The sequence below is a fragment of the Dicentrarchus labrax genome, unplaced genomic scaffold (assembly GCF_905237075.1).
Source record: "Dicentrarchus labrax unplaced genomic scaffold, dlabrax2021, whole genome shotgun sequence".
Classification (NCBI taxonomy): Eukaryota; Metazoa; Chordata; class Actinopteri; family Moronidae; genus Dicentrarchus; species Dicentrarchus labrax.
Window position 1 is genome coordinate 21,565,084 of NW_026136711.1, and position 20,029 is coordinate 21,585,112.

The 20,029-nt window shown below is 40.8% G+C and overlaps 1 protein-coding gene across 2 annotated transcripts in view; it reads right to left on the reverse strand.

The window, feature by feature from the left end:
- ca16b (carbonic anhydrase XVI b) overlaps positions 1 to 20,029 on the reverse strand; it is a 100,332-nt gene that overhangs the window by 15,605 nt on the left and 64,698 nt on the right. For both annotated transcript variants that reach the window (XM_051415742.1, XM_051415744.1), the window contains exons 5-13: positions 18,010 to 18,105; positions 15,785 to 15,851; positions 12,249 to 12,406; positions 10,941 to 11,133; positions 6,363 to 6,547; positions 3,795 to 3,903; positions 3,646 to 3,695; positions 2,823 to 3,546; positions 1,597 to 1,735 (exon numbers count right to left, since the gene is read on the reverse strand). In XM_051415742.1, coding sequence (XP_051271702.1) covers positions 1,597 to 1,735; positions 2,823 to 3,546; positions 3,646 to 3,695; positions 3,795 to 3,903; positions 6,363 to 6,547; positions 10,941 to 11,133; positions 12,249 to 12,406; positions 15,785 to 15,851; positions 18,010 to 18,105 — 1,721 coding nt within the window. The remainder of the gene's footprint in view (positions 1 to 1,596; positions 1,736 to 2,822; positions 3,547 to 3,645; positions 3,696 to 3,794; positions 3,904 to 6,362; positions 6,548 to 10,940; positions 11,134 to 12,248; positions 12,407 to 15,784; positions 15,852 to 18,009; positions 18,106 to 20,029) is intronic.

The following is a 20,029-nucleotide window of genomic DNA, read 5'->3' on the forward strand; positions in this document are numbered from 1 at the left end:
GAGAAAAAAGACAGAGGGAATGATGAAAAACAAAAAGGGAGGAGAGCTCCCCCCTGGCTTGCGTCACAGCCTCCCAATCTAATGGCTCCCTGTGGGTGCAGATGTGGTGTGGCTAACTAACCAGCATAGTCGACACCCCCTCCCTGATTCTCTCCCGTGGCCTCAGAAGAATAGTTTGCTTTGGGGGAATGGAAACTGGGATGAAATAGGCTTTCTGAATGGATGTCACTGGAGAGAGGCATCCTATTTAACACCGGCATCAGCAGTACTGAGTCACTAACACGAAATTAGATTTTTTTTTCTCAGTTGAACATCTGTGAGTTTCTCAACAAATGCCTCAGGCCTCCGAAGCTTCCAGATGTGTACTGTAATGCCAGCAATTAATTCCAGTGTAGACTGACTCATAACTTGAGATTAACAGCAAACATGAACGAGCTAAAAATAAGACAAGCGTATCAAACTTCAAAAGATGGTCCACTGATCACGTATTTTTAAATAAACACTTATACAGCAAATGGATTGTGATATTAGGTTGTTAATGACCAAAACATCTGTGAGCAGAGAATCTCACTGGCTTTAATAGCTGCACTGACACCAAGAGAGACTACGCAGAGCATGAAGAGTAAAGGGAGTGTGAATGGGTTGATTTCATCTTCCATCATGGTCTTTTCCCCAGGGGAAGCAGCCATTGTCTGCGAACTGTCAGAGTTGTCACAACAACAGCTGTGATGGCCATTTCTAATCTCAAACCTGCCTCTGCACTTCTACTCAAATACAAAAACTCTCACTAATTCAGCCACCTCCTGAATTAGTTACAGTGGTCTTGTTTTGAAATGTCTGTTTTTTGAACACCTCTATGGAGCTGATAACTAAGCTGTTATTTATACCGCACTATTATATTAACCGACACCATAAAAGGCCACAGTAGAGTGTTGTTGGCTCAAAAAAAAATTGCTGTAGTGATCTCACACTTAAAAAAGGTAATTTACAAAATGTATTTAACACATTATTAATACATTTCAGACTGTAAATAAATAAAATGTTATCTAACTACAAGCAGACCCTTTGCATACAGCAAATATGCATGGGACCAGCTGAGGAAATGGTCCATAGAGCTATTTGTAACTCATTAACCATCCCACATGTGCCTGTGGCCTGGCCTGTGTAATTACTGGGGCTCCAATAGCGTAGCTGGAAATTAGCCCAGCAGATGAAGACACAGCTGAGACCCCTGCTGGCACTGCAGGGCCTTCAGGTCTCCTGACCCTCACCCAGCTGGGTGATGGGCCTGATGTACGATGTGCAGGCAGTCTTACTACCAGGCTGTTTAAGATTAATGTGCATACATACATACATACATACATACATACATACATATGCATAAAACACATCCAAGCTAGTCTGGTCTGAATGTGGAGCAGACTGACTGGAAAATCTGGAAATGCATGCGGGCGTGTCACTTAAACCAAAATGAGTGAAAAACATATAAGGATGGGGTCAGTGCGGGTGGAGGGTTTGGTAGTTTTTCACACCTCTGAGAGAGGTATGAGTGGTACTCGTATCAAGATGAGGCATTTGCAGTACAATGCTACTCACCTCCAGTAGACCATCACAATCAGCAGCATTATGAGGCAGAGCAGGGTGAGAGCCGACACCACCACCAAGGGAACGATCCACACCATTCTCCCCATCCCTGGGTGAGGGGATCGGGTCACGTTGGACAAGACAGTCCTGTCTGAAACACAAAGCATGCTCATAAATATATTCTATTACTCATTTTCAAACTTGAAAGTGCTTATGTGTAGGACTTCTATGAAATGTATAGCATGTTTTGAAGTATTCTGAAGACAAAAGTTATTGTTTTTTGATAAACTTTGACAATCTTGGTGAAAATTAGTAGTCCATATGTTGCTTTGAGCCCTTTATTCCTTGTCTCCAGGTCAGATCCACCAGGGAGGGCAGGGGTGTATTAGTATACAGTACTGTCTGCCAAAAGCTTTTTTTGATGCTATCACTGGGGGTTGCAAAAGTCAGAAATGTTCAAATTCTGCAGATACTGTAGGGGATTTAACCTTCACCATTATATATCTAATGTCAAAACTTTCTCCACATGTACTCTCATGCTCACAAAAGGGTCTCACAAGTGACTTAATTCAGGGGCTTACTGTGAAGAGTTTTCACTAAGTCCAAAAGTTAAAGCCCTAACAGACCAGAGCCCAAACTAGTCCAAACTGAGCCCCGACTCCAACATTTAGCTAATTTACAAGAAACCTATACGACATAATAAACCTATAGGCCTATTGTGGTAAACAGATACATCAAATTTACCATGAGACACATATCACTCAAGACCGATCATAATAAAATCTAATGACAATGAAAAGAAAAGGGCTAAAAAAAATAAATAAAAAATACAAATCTGGCAAAAAATCTTCAAACACACTGTCTCTTGAAACAAGCTCAAAGGAATTCCTCGAGGCAGAACCCCTGAGGCAGACGGATTTACTTCTGCCCTCAGGCCTCTGTGCTATAGTGACAAAAGCCTGGAGCTTTTTCTTTGACTGAGATGGTAACCAGTTTAGTTACTGTCTTGAATGAAGTTATTTGTTATGCTAAATTGGGCTCTATAACTATTGGTAGTGTTTCCAGAACTCTGCTTTGGGGAGAAGCCTTGTCTTGTTTGATAGCTGACAACAAGAGAAAAAGCCTTACTGAGAATTCAAATGGGATGTCACTGTTTGTGAAGGATGTTAAAACTGACGGGCAAAAAACCTCAAAACAATACTTTGTCATATCTGTGTGGGAGAGAGAATTCTGCTCACCAGTGTGGACCGAGAAAGGCCAGAGACTACTGATCTTTGGAGACAGTGTGGAGCTTTCTGGAATCTGTGTCTCATTACGAGGCTCCTGGGTGGAGACTGCGTTTACATCTGTGGGCTTCTTCTCTACCTTGACCAACTGGTCATCGCCAGTGCTTGCAGGTACTGTGGTGCCTTTGACTGTAGGCTTCTCTTCTCCTTTCTCTTTGGCTGTGGATGCGGGGGTGGGGATAAAAGGCTCTTTGGCCACAGTGCTATTCCCTTGCTTTTCCTCATTATCAGGTGCAGTCTTGTTCTTTGTCTTCTTCTCATCCTGTCCCTCTTCCTGCTCTCCTTCTCTCTCCCCCTCCTTTTCCTCCTCCTCGCCCTCACTCTCAGCCTGTTTCTCCTCAGACTGGGTGTCTGCGTCGGCACCCTGGGGCGCTGCCTGCTCAGTGCTGGACTTTGCAGGCGAAGCGGATGGACGGGTGGGGTTCTGCGTGGCTTGGGGCCCCTGTGTGGGCCAAACAGAACTTGGCAAAGAAGAGATGACCCCTCCGCCTACGCCCAAGCCTGCCAGCAAGGTGCTCGTCACTACTGACGCCACTGTGGCCTGGCTGCCACTGGAGGAGGGGCCCATGCCCGTTGCCATGGAGACAATGGAGAAGTGGATACCAGAGGATGTCCAAGTGGAGGAACCAGAGCTGATGGGAGCCATGTCCGCTGAAGACGCTGGAGAAATTGTGGGCTGCAGACAAGCAGAGAAAACATGATTATCCAACATGAATGTAACAGATACAAAAAGAAAGACTGAAAAAGAAGCACTGCCATCCTCTGGTCAACTCACCATCCCCGTCTTCACAATGCGAGACCCTTCAAATATTCTTGTTGTATTTGCTGTAAAACAAAAATCAATTTTATATGCGTCTGGTATGCAAGATTAGTTTTTCTTTTAAAAATGCACAATGACTCATTGGCTGGAGGGTGATCAGATACCTCTGAACAGCAGCGTTTGACTGAAATCACTGCGCAGGTCATGCTGACACACGGCTTGCACTCTGAACAGGTACAGGGCGTCAGGCGACACATTAGTGATGACTGCTTTCTGCAAGAGAAAAGATGCACATACGTACACACTTCAGACCAATTGCAAACATATGGTACATGATGTCTTGGATGCTGTTCAATCAAAATGGCTAAAATAAAAATATACTACGCTAAGCCACTGCTCTGTCAACACTGTACGACCCACACGTTCAGTGATGTTTAAAACCTCCACTCAAGTCTAATTTAATTGTGTAGTGAAGTTTGCAGAGGGTATTACTCTCAGAACGGGTGGCTGATTGCCTCTGGTATTGGAGAGGTAGTATTTCTCGGAAATAATTCAGATAACAGGTGTCCAGAGATAGAAACTGAAAATTGAAATGGAAATAAAGTAGACAAAATAAGAAAAACTGACAGCAGAAAAAGAAGTGGAGAAAATACTGTCAGTGAAGTGCCTGATTGACTATTAATGGAGTGTAACTACATAGAGCACCTTGTGGACACATTTCATCATTCTTTTCTGTCAGCCATTTGCAATACATTTGCAATAACGACATAAACTTAGAAAGCTCTTAACAGAAGATGAAGATATCGCATCAAAACAACAACAACAAAATAAATTCATATTAATCTATTGTTTGGGAAAACAGTCTAATCATCGTTACAGATAGCAAGTAGCCTCACAAACAAGTCTTAGCAGTCAACATATGGGTCATTCAACTTGCAAGATGACAAAATTCAAATACAAGTTTTAAGAAATCATTCTGCGTCCTATTTGATGCCTAAGCTTCTCAAGCAGATTTTACCACAGTATAGGGGATAACGGAGAATGCTCGACCCTCTTGTGTCTCGTGTCAAGACCACAGAAAATTAAGACTAGGCTGCAGAACTATGACGGCTCTGCCAGAGAACCTCAGGGAGCAGTATGGCTGATAGGGAGTTAAAAGGTCAGTAAATGTAGCTGTGGGATGCTGAAAGAAACAGGTAACCAGGACAGGGAGACTGAAATTGCAACGTGATGGTTTCTATGTTTAATATCAGACAGACGTGTTCTGGCAGGTTTCTGAACAAGCTGCAAGAGAGACGTGGAGTTAAATGAGCTACAGCAATCTTAAGGAAAGGAAATCGATGTTAATTTATCTTTACTGCAGGACGCCTGATGACACATTTATTTCAACCTGCTTGTCCATAGCCTCTAAGCTTCTTTGTGAGAAAGATCCAATCCAGGGGATCTGGATATTTTCTTCCCACATAATACTTCAATTTCTCTCAAATATTGTTCATTTTAAAAGTTGAAATGCTTAACACAAGATGGATCAAGTTTGATCTCAAAATTTGGGCCACAATTTGCTTCTAAACTACTTGTAGAAAATAATCTTGTAGAATGTGAATAGGTGAATGTCAAAACATATTCTTTAATGTGCAGATATAAACATCCAAGTGAAGTGAATACATCATTGGGTTGAGGGGGTCATTAGTTAGTTTCTAAGCATTAAAAGGAACCCCACCCTCTCTGTGCAGTTGCTCTAATCAACCAGTAGAAGTCACTAGTGCAGCAACAATACATGATCCCTCACCAGCTTCCCACCCATGACAATGCCAACTGTGTTTACTGGAATGCGGTTCTACCACCAGGGAACTGATCCCAGGTCTCTGAACTAGGGGGGTGAATGTTTTGCCCCTGAACTGTTTATATCTGGAGAGGTAGTCATGCAGACTGTAAAGACAGCTGGGGGTCAGTAGGCATTAAAGAGATGCACAGCTGGGTGCTGAATTCCCACAAATGGAAGGATATGTGACTGGGAAGAAGGATATATAGTGTGAAAAAGAACAGCCCTGTAGGTGTAATTTCCTGCAGGGGGAGGATATATTTCTGTAGAGACAGTGAATGCTCTGTTGGAGAGACACAGTAAGAACTCAAGTGGCAACTCGATGCTTAAGGCACACGAGCAGAACTGTATGATCACTGGTGTCAAAACTTCACTGAGATATAAAAGGTATAGCGTTGCCTGCATCGGTTACTAAAAGAAGACAGTTTGTGTTCAAAGAGCTGCCTCCACTACCTGAAAACAGACTGGATTTTTGTATATATGTCTTCTATATTGCTATTTTCTTACATTTTGCTATAAGTTACTTTATCTTTGAGCCTATAATATATTGACCTGCATCACAGACTGAAGTAAATAAACAGAAAAGGCCACAGGTGCATTTGTCAACACGTTGCGTATATATCAGTTAGACTTGTGTGACAGTCCTATGTGTCTATTCTTAGACAGGTGAGTGACAGAGGAGTGTCTGGGCTCTCGTATCAACCAACAGCCACATGCAGAGTTCATCACAACCTGTCACCTCTTATACACACAGTCACTGATCCTGCCAGATAGATTTGAGGCTCGGCAAACCAATCAGAGTTGTTTAAACCACCATCTTGTAAAATACAAATAATATTGTAGAGAATTCTGGCTAAGTGCTTTTGTCTGATATGAGTAGTTGTTGGCAGCAGTTGATAATAATACTCACCATGCTCTGGTCCCCAGTCTTGGTGAAAGTCTTTTCATCAGCAACATCACGTTTCACCCAACTGTAGGAGACCATGTAACTGGTGATGGGTGGGTGGTAGACGGTCAGGGGGCGTTCCCAGCTCACCATCAATGCCGTCTGGTTCAGCGGCTGGATTTTCATGCTCACTGGGGCACTGCTGCACACTGTAGGACCAGATAGAAGCACTGAGTGAGATAAAGAAGCAGCATGAAAGGAAAAAATGACTACTAAGAAAAATAAAAAAAATACAGTATCACTTTTGAATCTTCTGATTGCAGTCGGGTGAAAATGAAAGGCCGTGGTTAGGAGGACCGCCTGACCACATGTATTTGTGTCCGATGATGTGTGTGGGCAGAATGCAGGTTGCCTTTTAACAAGCCTATTATTACTGTCTGCTGCTGACTTGACTCAAAGCCATTTCCAATCGAGAGACCTCTAAAGGTGCAAGATAATACAGTAACTCAATAACAAAAACACTCCAGGAGGCTTAACGGTTAGGCACAAATTCAGGTGTCAGTGTAGATTGTCAGTCTGAACACTTGTCTTTTTCACACCACACCACTTCCAGAGAGGGAGAATACCAAACAGCTTGGTGTAGTGCTAAACATGCAATATAGATAATAAGGCAACTTCCTGTCCATACCTAATTTGCAAGTTCCTGTCTGTGCAACATTAAACAGGATGCATGAAGAGGATGAAAGAAAACCTGTGCGTCAGCCTCAAGGTGGCAGTGTAGGCTGCAGCATGGATATTTATACAGGGATCTGTCAGTATGAGTAAAGGACAATCTGGACATGCTTCTCAACACATCAGGGCAACAGCAATCAGGAACCAGTGTCAACTGATTATGTTCACACAGGGTTTCTGTCAAATTGAAATTGTCACCACAGTTTTCTCCATTTACACAGTGAAGCTATGGTGCAAATTATGCACCATGATATGTGAAAGGTAGACAGGGTGGAAGGAAATCAGTCAGAGGGGCACAGGGGAAAAAAAAACAATAGCAAGAATATCTAGAGGTGTTGATGAGGTGTGACAGGTGTGAAATGTATAATAACCCGTTGGATGTCCGTTGTCAACTTCAGTAGCTCAACAACAGTCATTTAACAAAAGCTAAAGACATCATCTTAGTTTTACTGCCAGATTACTGTCATGACAGTCATCACCTTTTCTCCATCAACACTGGTGCACTAGCAGCACTAAAATCAACGGCAGGTGGAGATCTACTAGACACATATCTTATCAACACATGTTTTGCACCTTGCAATACATGACAGCATAAAAAGTGATTCTTATTTGTATTTTCTCTGTATTGATTAAAAATTGTATTGATTTATAATATAATAATTTATTAGGCACTTGTTCATTTCATGAAAACATTTTTAATATAATGGCAGATAAGCAGCTAAATCAATTAGTGCTCCTTTAAATATGTTCAAAATGTGTATGCAAATAGAATTTTTGTCACTTCATCTCAGGATCAAGTAAAAGAGACACAGTATGAACCAAACTGTGAATAGTACCTAATGTTTCATCACTGGCAGAATTACTTAACATGCTAGTGACTCTAGAAAATCCCATTATTTTTCTGTGAATACATACACTGTAACCTCTCAAAATAAGCCTCGTAGTAGTTTCACCCCAGTCTGCAACACCACTCAGAGCACAGCATAAGTCTTTCTCCTGACAGCTTCTACCATAAAGGGGATATATTGACTGTTGTCAACAAACAGCAGTTCCATTGCTACTCTTCTCTCAACACTGTACAATACGTTTTGAAGAGACGTGCGCAGACATTGGAATGATGGAAAAACAACAATTTAATTGAAAACACAAACACTGAAACATAAATAATTCTAGTTATGCATGTCATCTGTGCGAAATACCTACACAAAACTACAGTACTTATTTATGATAATGTGTGACTCCTCTTACAGTTACCAACACAGTTTTAACACAGGTTAACAACATAACAATATTACATTACGTTAATAATGCTGCAACAATTAATCGATTAGTCAACTGAGAGAAAATTCATTTGCAAGTAGTTGAATAACTGAGTCATTTTTCAAGAAAAAATGCCAAACATTTATTGGTTTCAGGTTCTGCAACATGAGGATTTTCTGCTTTTCTCTGTTTTATAAAAATTGTACATTCAATAGATAAAAGTCAGTTGCAGCCATATGGACAATATCACCATTAATTCTGAACAGAGGGACACTAAATCTGGTCTCTACTTGGATGCACAGGGTGAAAGAGCTTGTTGTTACACATGCAGATATACAGCATTAAGTAAGTAAACACAAAGGACAAAAGAAATACTGCCATATACTGTATATCTTAGCATTATTCCTGGACAAATATTGAATCTGCACCACACAAACAAATCTGCAACCTGTGTCTTTTAAACCAGAAAAGGTTAGCTATGCATCTCTAATGGCCAAACATTCATGGCTGTAAAAGCCACTGATAGAATATTCAGTCATGGTGTGGCCCTGGCTCTCACAGCATTTACAAGCAAAGCCATAATTTACGTTGCAAAGATAAAATATCGCCCCTCACACAACCTTGACAGATATCACCCCTGAAGATAAGACAATCCCAGCACCTCCCATTAAGCATGGATTCTTACATTTTAACAGAGTGAAATAGAAATGCGAGAGAGACACAAAGAGAAAACGAGCAAGAGGGAGGGGGAAGCGGGGGAAAAAAAGAAAAATGGAGAGTCACTAGTCCACATTCATTCTGCCTACTGACATGCCACAAAAGCAATTTCACAACTTAATTTGTATGGGTCTATTTTAGCTGTGCCACATATTAATGATGATTGCTGATCGGCCTTGTTAGAGTGCTCCAACTTCATCCCAAGCATTCCCAATCAATTCTCCCCGCCAGACACCAACAACACCACTTTAAGGCGCAGCAGCCTTTCTCATTAGTCTCCATAGATCCTGTACTGTTCTGTTAAAGCAAGTGGTGTAAGATGCACACATAAAAGAGAAAGATGAACAAAAATACTCTAATCAAGGCCTGCATGAGGTCTGTACTTTGTATTAATATGTTCCTTGATATTAGAATGAGTTGTAACAATGAGAGAATGACGTGCACGTTATACAAGCTTTATCCAAAAATCTTCTGAAATTTGAATAATGACCTATTATTCAAATTGTGCTCTGTGAGTAATTTTATCCTACTAAAAAGAAAGGAAGGAAAAAAAGAATTACCTTCTATGGTCCTATTATATTTACTGATCCACTAATTCAAGCTGGGTTTTATGAATATGTCTCCATGCAGAGCGGCTAGACGAGCTTTCTGAATTTGGTCCCAAAATACCATCAACAATCTCATTAATCATTTTCACTGGAGTTCCAATATTGTTTACCCTAAAGAAAAACTGAGTCTTTGTCAAAAACCCAAACTGAACCCAACTGACCATTCGCTAAACCCCTTCCACTGAACAGTGATTGTCAATCATCTCTCAGCAGGGCCTGTCAAGATCGGTTTCCTCCACATGCCACAAGTGTATATGGCATTTAGAGTTTAAAAGGGTGATTTCCTTTTTCAGCTTCATTAGCTTATAACCTATAGGGGCCACTAAGCGTTACTTCAAAAGGCCAAGATTTTACATATCCTTTTTTCCTTATCATTCTTACAACACTAGTACTTACTAGCCCTATACTGTAATTCCAGAACAATGTCGTTTCATTATTTCCAAGTCTTATACCGCAAATGGGTCAAACAGACAACTGGTGATTTTTGCCTCGGACATGCGGCTTCAGCCTCAATCTTCATATCATATTGTGTATGTAAGCATCAAGTGCATATTAAAATTACTTCTGGTTTCAATAGAAGACAGCCGGAAACATTAAAAAGTTAGGAGGAAATGCATTTTTAACAGACAGACTCATCGTTGGCTTAATTAGTTAACTAGCTACAGCTGACAAAATCTGCCAGCGACAGCTGTCATTTCAACTGGAAGAATCAGAGGTGGAAGGCTAGAAAATGGTAAGCCTGCTTTTGTCTCCCTTTGTCTGAAAAGATGAACCCACTGTTTAAAAAAATTACAAGGAATTTCCAATGGTAAATTTGTTATCATTGTAAACGGCACTATGCGAGAACAGAAGCTTGACAGGCAGTGCGTCAGTAACTAAGGGTTCGGGGCTTAGCAACGGTCAATTCGAACAAATTATGAAGGTTGTAAACCAGCAGAATTGCAGAAAATAATCAGGTAGATATGGCTATATATATGGTGTCACAGCGCTGGGTAAGATTTTGGGTAGCTTTTGGATGGGATGTGATCTGATGTAACCTTGGCCTACACACAGTGTGCGTTATGTAATACTAATCCACACTTAATAATAATAGTGACACCAATAACCATGCCCTTAGTTTACAGCGGGCTCTGACTACTCCCGAGTTATTTAGGCAGCAATTCAGAAGTACAGAACTAATAAAATAGTGAGTAATGATTGTAATTACAGATCCTTCGGTTAAACCAGTAGCACTATAGTGCAAACGACAGGGAGAATGTGATACAATACAGACAATAAAGCTTACCTCTTGAAGCCTCAGTGCTATGAGGGCTTCCCACAGGTTCAGTTAAATCTTTCTGCCATGCGTCTTTTATAGCAGACTTAAAGACTTTTCTATTTTCTAGGTCCTGCAGGGGCCGGAAGTTGTTCCTCAGGTAGTCAACGGACTTGACATGGTCCTGTTGCTCTGTTGTAAAGATGGAGTAAAAGGCCTCCAGCTAGATGGAAAGAAACAGAGAAAAGCCATTTAAGTGTATGTGCTGAATATAATATATCACGCAGGACTACATTTGTAGCCACTTGCCAGCAGCTGACTGTTCACAAACGGAGCACAGCATTTGCAAGAAACATTCACACCACAGGCACAAGCAGGCACGGACCTCAATCATCATCCTGGCTACCTACCGGGCTGTAACTTCTCAATGGGGCAAATTTGTGGCCATTGATTGCTATGAATGATCTCCTGCCGCGTTCTGTAATGACTACACATTACAGATACTGTGAAATCAATGTGTCCTATGCGTGCTTGGAGAAATGAATTACAGGTTCATAAAAGACGATCTGTGAGCGTCACAAACATTGCAGCCGTGGTCAATATTCTTGCAGCAAAAGTCATTTCTGAACAAAAGATTTGTACTCCTGAAAGTTGATAAAAAATTCCACTGAAATTTCTACAGCACAGAATGCTCTCGAGGATATGCAGCTGTGTAACCTAAGATATGTATGTATAAAAGATGCAGCAAAGGACTGTGTGTGGGATCAGCAAAAAGCACGGGGCATGCCTTTGCATATATTATCTCAAAATCACAAATGGCAAGAAACAGTTGGAGATGAGCTGTTGTAAAGCACGTAGGTGAGTACCATAAAATGAAAATTTTTCATTAAACATATAATAAACTTTTACTGCAATAATTTAGATCAATGAACATTTTAATTAATGAACATTTCTGCACTTGAACAACTTTAATAGATTGATAACTAGTCTCCATGTGCAGCAGTGTTCTATTTAAGACCCTATGGTCACCGTCTCAGACAAACAGCATGATATATGTGTAAGAGCCATCTCACACAGTCATTCAAATGCCACTAACTGGCTTCCCCTTCCTGCTTAATCATCCACTATATTGCCTGTTATGGTTTCATATGCAGAGGAGTTGGGGAGGAACGAGGGAAAAGGGAAGAGAGGGGAGAGGTAGATGAGGGGAAAAATTGCTTGTGCGTCGAAACTGTTGGACAGCAAGTGATCCACTGACTGTGTGCAAATGGGATCTGACTGTGCGTGGAGAATATAGGTGTGTGTGTGTGTGTGTGTGTGTGTGTGGACTTAACGCACCTGTGAGTGGGACAGATACACAGGTCTGGAGAAGATGATCCACTCCACGACCTTACTGCAGGGTGGCGTGGTCAGAGAGCCGGTGTATCGGTAATAACTGTCCACTGACGATGGCAGCAGATCCCTCAGGATGAATGACCTGAGGTTGGTCTCCTTTTCTGGATAAGCAAGGGATCAACACTTGTCAATACACAGAAATGAAAAGCAGGAGTGCTTAATTTAGACGCAAAAAATATTGGGGGTGTAACAGTAAGTGTATTCGTGCCGAACCGTTTAGTACAAGAAGACTGGGTTCAGTATGCAACTTCGTAGGTTCTGCACGATCTGTGGCTCAAACAATTAGCTCGTCAAAATAATCTATTCATGTGTACTACTTGCATTGAACAGAAATTCTACAGCTCACGTTTTACCTGGATAGTTTTGGCAGTGCATTAGCTGTTGTCTATCATCTGTGGCTTCACGCTGGTGAAGTGTTGCTGCTCCACTGTATGGCAGCATTACGGTTTTCCGAGTAATTTACAGTGAAACTGGACAATGATTAGTGTCAAACTGTAAGCTGACAACCAGGTGTATATATATGTGGAAACCCTTCAGATCATTTATGACGGCATCGCCTGAATGTGTCAATGAGCAGAAAGGACAAAAACAGACTGGAAAGCAAATCCTTCTCCCCACAGCTTTCAAAACAGCCACTCACTGCAGATATAGACTGTGCTAAAACAAAGACAAATGTTATTGGAGTGTTTATCACTGTTGATATGTGACCATATCGAGTCAAAAGGATAAAAGGAAGCCACACTACAATATGCTTTTATGTGTGTATTTTAATCAGTCGGTTGTGCCTGCTGCCTTGCATAAATGAGCATAAGCTGCAGTTGTTCAGGAATTATCATCAGGTCAAATGCTTAGAGTGCAGCATTACTGACATTTGAATTATTCATTTTTTCTTTCTGACAATATGCCATTATAGCCAAAGAGCTACTGTTCAATGTTTACATTTTTCAAAATGAGTGACAAAAATGTTATTTTCTACATTTTATTTTGTTTTTTCCTGCTGCTGTACCAAGAAAATACTGAACCGTGATCCCGAAACCTAGCACACCGAACCATGAGTTTTGTGTGCCGTTACACCCCCCCAAAAAAATCATATCTTTCACTCTTCAACGCTTTGCTGAAAACCATGCATATCTTGAGTTACATTTAAACCTACATTTACAAGGTTGTTTCATTTCACTCTCCCTGTGGCATTTTTACTGCTTCCCTGAAACCTCCACTAGTGGAATGATGGTGACAGCAGTTAAAAGCCTCAGCACTTGTTATCACTCTGGCCAGATCTCTGTTCTCAGATGGGCAGAGAGAGGACCAAAGGAGAGTAGTCAGATAAAATGGCCTTCTCCGACAGCTGATCCGTGGCTCGGTGATAGCCTGCTCTGCTCCGTGTAACAACTGTGGCATGGGGCCACAGGGATTAAGACAGATCCAAATGATTTCCAGATCTGTTCTATCCTCTGTGATCAGAATCAGGCAACGCCATGGAAAAAGAAATGCTTGTGTGCTATGCAAGTGAGATTATTTTATTTTATTTTTTTCCATGAATTACGAAAGACACAAATAAAGCTGAATTTATGTCAAATCCAATCTCTCACAGTTCATGACCTTATCTAAAAAAACAAAACAAAAACAAAACAAACAGAGGTTCGTGGTGATAGGACTGATAGGAACTGAGGCACTGGAAGCCTCGCCCCAATGCCTCATCTGTACTCAGAGTCAAATTCAGTATTCACAGCCTTTCTTCGCTCAGTCTTCAGACAGTGTACGTGCCCTATCGCTCATGGGCCACCGAGATGCTGATGGATGGATGACTGTGGGATAACGAGCTAGTGGAAAACCAACCACCCTAACGGGGGAGGAGGCGGGAGGCATTTAGCAGCCAGCAGGAAGAGAGTCCAAAAACCACCACACCCACACAGATCTCTCTTTCAGCTGGGAGATGAGAGATACTGTGGTGTTTGCACAAACATCTGTGTAGTTCCAGAGTTCAGCCACTTTTGGAGACTGATGGAGATTCAGAAGGTAATATAGTATAACTAATGTTTTTTGGCAACATGCCTTTATCAAGGTTATGTAACAAAAGAAAAGTGGAGTGTAAATACCTCCCAGCTGAAAACAGAACAATAAGAAAAATGTTCTTTATGTGCCTTTTTTACTGCAGCCATTTTGACATGATATAGGGTAAACACAGGCGTTACGAATGATACTAATTAAGGCTCCGTTCCATTTAAGGTAGCAGAGCCTTTCCAGTGAGCCAATATTCACAATAGCAGCACCCTGTTTGACCCGAATGGAACAGAAGCTTAATTAGTATCATTCGTAACATCGGGTTTACTCTATTTCATGTCAAAATAGCTCCTGTGAAAAAGGTTTATTGCAACTACTTCAATTAAATTTCAAGTGTAAAAATCACTGAACAAAGTGACCCATTTTACTGATTCCAAGGCCAATTCACATGTTTAAGACTCTCTAGTGGTCTCTAAGTGAGCCTTTTCCCTATCTTTTGCTGCTCATTCAGAAAGTTGCAAAAGATCCCCCCCCCTCAACAAAAAAGAAAATCCCCAAAATAAAAAGTCACAGTCTCACCAGAACACACTGCACAACATCAAACATCCATCTCCAGAAAGTACAGGGAGTGAAATTAAAATGAGATAATTAGATATGATTCAGTGAAGCCCAGCACGGTACAGAGGAATTACACCATGCTTCTATACATCCATATCCATTTACATGTCCTTGTCGGTGTATGCTTATGCTCATATAATGTCAGCGGCAGGTTGTAAAACAAGTCATACGTGTCTGTAAACAGAGCTGCTGTGTCCCCAGATGCGGTAAAGAATTACACAGTTGTGCTAAAACATTTGTTTATGGTCTGCATACAATAAGTCACGGTTGCAGTAAAGTCAGCACAGCAGCATTCATTTAAGGCGGTATGCTATGAAGGATTGTGCCATGGAATACACAACAAGACATTAACAGTGTAAATGTATAAAACAGTGTTGTCTAATTGAGGCTCAGATGTAATTAATAGTTCTTTCTCTGTGAGTGAAGCTCCTTGGGGGTCTCCTCCTGCGGAGTTACACTAGCAAGGGAGAGGCGGTATCTTGCAAATTTTGCCGCCTTTTGAAGTTAAACTCTGCTCATAGCTTGTGTTTAGACTAATTTGGGATTTAAATAAAAACGGAGCCCTATGCTTAAGCAGCTGATAGCAAGAGCATCAATCTTTATTTTATGGAGGTAGAAAGGAGCACGATGTCTGCACTGTTACAACAAATGTACCTCTAAGATCAACCAAAACATGAACAGCAGCGATGACGATGATGATGAGATTTTGCAGAGGATGATTGCTTTCTGAATATCCCAGATTGAACTTATTTCCCACAGTATTGTTGCATGTGGAGGAGTTTTTGAACAAAGAACTCACCACACACATAATATAAGATTGTTAAATATGACGGGGTGGGGGTTGCTTTCCCATTACTAACCATGATGCACTACGCCTTTCAATCCCTGGATGATGGCGTCCACAGCAGGATTGTCTTTTTGGCCCAGCTGCAGGAAATGTCCAGAGACAACAGATTACAAAAGGGATTACAAAACTAAAATAATAATAATCTCATGTAATGACTAAAGACGATCAACATGAACAAAATACAGGGGGTGGACAAAAAAAGGGCAACATCTCTACAATACAATATAATCCAGCAGCATCTAATGCCATCTGTTACTACAGTGAAGTTTATGATGTAATTTTTGTTGAGTTTTCTTAAGTGATAGACTTGATTCAGTCCTCTGGTCCTTTTTTGAGGATGTTTCTGGTGTACCAGATGACTATATTGTAATGCGTATTTTTGTACAAATAAATTATACAAACTCAAAAGTTGACATTAAATATCTCTATGAGCAGTATTTAATGCTTCTTGTTTTACATTTAAGTTATTACAATTTACACAAAATCAACTTGAGATTTAGTTTGATACTTTGTAGATTCGGTACAAATCCATCGCTATATATAAACACTGAACACATCTGATCATTTTAAGAGCTTTGTATCCTTCTGTAGTTGATGGTATCCAGTAAATCTGTGAGGCCATTTAGCCGTTAGCTATACTGTCTCAAGAGGACTAACACCAGTGTTGATTCCCTCCTTATCTATTAGGCCTACTGCTAATTTAGCCCCACATTCTACAATATTCCCAATGTCCTACTTAAGAGACAAGACTGGACAAAACAGTGTTGGGATGCGGGGACCAATCTTCCCTTGCTCAACATTAATTCAGGTCAGTCAGAGGAGAATAATTGTGTGGAACTGAATGCTGAATGTGGATAATATGCACACCTTAGAGGCCATTAATAGGCCTTTGGGGAGCATAAGAAGAACTCTCCTCATTGATTAGAAATGGTAAATCTGAGCCAATGTGTGTGTGCCCGCTTAAAAAGCCTCACACTGTAAACTGCTATTCAGCGGATTGTGTATGGTGGTGCTAATTGCAGTAAGCAATAGGGCTGTCAGGACCCAGCGGAGGCATTTAGGTCCTCGTACACACACGGTTTTATCACTGTCTGAGAGTAGACCTACATTACAAACACCTGTGTCCCCATTCCCGCCTCCCTCTTCCTGAGAGCTGACCCTTCCCTATATACTATTAAGCTGAATGTTGGCCCGCATTGATCACCTGCCATCAATCGCAAAGATACTGCTAATAGAAATTAAGACTCTAACATGGAGAGAGGGACCGTGGGGCTGTCAGTGCTGCCGGTGTGCGCTTTTTCACGGTTCATAAATCTCTGAGGTGTTTTTACAGTTAACAGAAATTAGGACCATTCTTGTCCATTAAGAGCTTATGTGCGCAGACCTTCAGGGCACAATCTGTAGTATCTCAGTAAGCAATCTGCAATGTGCAACAGAACAGAAAAATAATCAGCAGCTAGGTAAAAAAAGAAACTATCACAACACAGGTGCCACAGATAATTTCTAATACACATCTATCATTTACTGACCTCAAGAACATATTCATATCTTCATCCTTGTCATAATTGGACTAATACAATTTCAACTACCCCCCTTAAATCATACTTGCCTCATCATTTTACAATGTATTTTCCATCCGGTCTGACTTTATTTTAATTTTCGTTATTTTGTTAGTATGATTACCTATTTCCCACTAATTTTGTCATTTCTTTTTACCCACTCTTCATATTTATTCACTTATCTCTCGCAATTCGACCAACAACTGAACTGGAGAGCCATTACTAAGAGGTTTTCCTCACTGGCAGTACAGAAAAATTAATTGTGGACATGATGGATGCATCTTTAAGCATGAGCAAAGTATGTTTTAAGGCTACAGCCAGGCTAGCGGCTCTGATTGTAAGCACCATCTTACTGTGGCATGTTAGCCTGTTAACATTTGCTAATTAGCACTAAAAACACACAAGTGCAGCCGAGGCTGAAACCAAAGCACTGGGCAAAGAGAAATGTTTCACCTGATGATAGTGCTACATGAAATGTTGGAGGATCATCAAAGTGATTACAATTCATCCTGAGGGGGAAATGAATGTCTGCACCAAATTTCATGGTAATCCATCCATCCAAAGTGATGGGCTGACCGTAACATGGATAAAAATGTCTATGTTCTATAATTGCCCTTGTGCAGTCTTGGTTTTCTTCAGATTACACTTGTCTCGACCTTCACTCCTGGTGATACTTTACCTCAAAGAAGACGGCCATGGCAGCAATGATGCGTCTTTCCTTCATCGCAGCATTGAGGCTGTCAAAGTCATCTGAATTGTAAAGGTAGATCTGCATCTGGGATGGGAAACAGAGCATAAACAGCTTGAGAAGTGGACAAGGAGAACGAACAGTTCTGTCATCAATCACTTGGACACACTGCTGAGGAGCTGATGAAAAGCAGTTTTGAGGGGCATAAAAAGAGGGTGTATTTATCACTCTCATAAATCTCCCATAATCTGTGTCATTCCTTTTTGTGTTCTGCCACTCCTGGAGGATGCCAGAGAAATACAGCATCTCATTCCTCAGGCCTTCACGAGCGGGGAAGGAAGAACTGGAGGATTGTGCTCTTTTCCTGTGGCGAGATCTAACAGAATGGTTGGCTTTTAATCATTGCTCCCAATTACCTTAAATCACCCACAACATAGCTTCTTATTTCACAACATAGCTTAGGATGTGTGAAATATAATGTGAAATCCATCATACACAGAATACATCATATACCTGTCATGGCTCTGGTTTCCTATAAAAAAAAAGACCTCCATCCCTTTCATTTCAACATGACATATTATAGTAGCGCTGATCAAAATCATCAAGTGATTCTAAAAGTAGCAATTGGAGCTGTCCATCATCTCACTGTTGCGAGCCTCTTTAAAATGAAAAACCCTTTCATGTCACTGAACCAAGTTAATTGGCAATAAGAAAAAGGTCCTAGATGTTGATTTAATTAAAAGGCTATGCTTGACTTTTTTCTTTTTCCAAAGAAAATTACGATAACTCCCCAGCTGCAATTGGCTGTGCTGACAACGGACGCAAAACATAACAATAAATCTAGTATAAATGAGGATAAATGGCATTAATGCGTACCGCAGGCTTAAACCAGGTACAAAACGAGTCAATCCAGATCATTTAAGTGAATTTAAGTGATCAGTTTCCTTCAGAGTTCCTTTAACTGCAGCCCTTAATTGAACTAATTTGTTGTCTGGGAACTCAGCAAGAAAGAGCTCTGGCCATTCATCACCCTTCAGATGTTATTAACTACATCACCCAATTAAGCTGCCCCCCTTAGGCTTCATTTACTCACTGACATTAGCTCATGTGACCTGCTCTTGTTAACAGCACAGTGGAAAACGTGATATTCAATTATCAAACACTTCCATAGCAGCCAATAAAAATAAATGTTGCCAAAAGCAATTTGATTAACTTGATTGCACGCTTCGCTTCACTGTATGTTTGCGAGCTCTGACACGAAACCCCTTTAGACTTCAATCACATCCACAGATAACGCTGAAAGTTGTTGATTTTAAGCATGACAGACAGGTCAGACCAATCTTTAAGCTGTCTTAAGACATTCAGACGCGTTCATACATGTTTGTTTTTCTCAGTGCAAAATGTACAATACTGACTGGAGTAGAGAAACGTGTAAAAATAAATCTGAAAATGGTGAGCCCCAATAACCAATGGCAGCTTTGAGAGAGACCAGAGGTATCAGGAAGTAACTGAAAGAAAAAATATTTGAGCTTTATAATTTACCACCAGTTTTCTCTGGAAAGAAGACAGCCCATGCTGTCCAGATCTCATGAGCCCTTCTTGAATTCACTTTATAGTCCTGAATTTTTTTGTTTCATTTTCTGGCACAAGTGCTGAAAGCTGCTCTGCATTCCCAAGTTCCATTTAAGCACAAACAGGTGAAAAACAAAGTCATGTTTGGCATGATTTCCCAAGACAGGGAGATATTGAGGCAAGAAAAGAAAAATATAATAAATAAGGTTGTGTGCAGAGAGATTTTAGATTCATCACTGCAGCTCAAATGTATTCTTCCCTTGCTTTCTTAACAACAACTGTGCTACCACAGCATTTTGTTAACAGGTGAATGTGTATTTTTTTTGTAACAGTATCACTCCAATCACACATAGCTATCTACTTTATCCTTTCACTTGAGCACCCACAAAGTGCTAGAGCACTAATTTTCAAGAAGAATAAAGTGTCACAAAATTTGTAC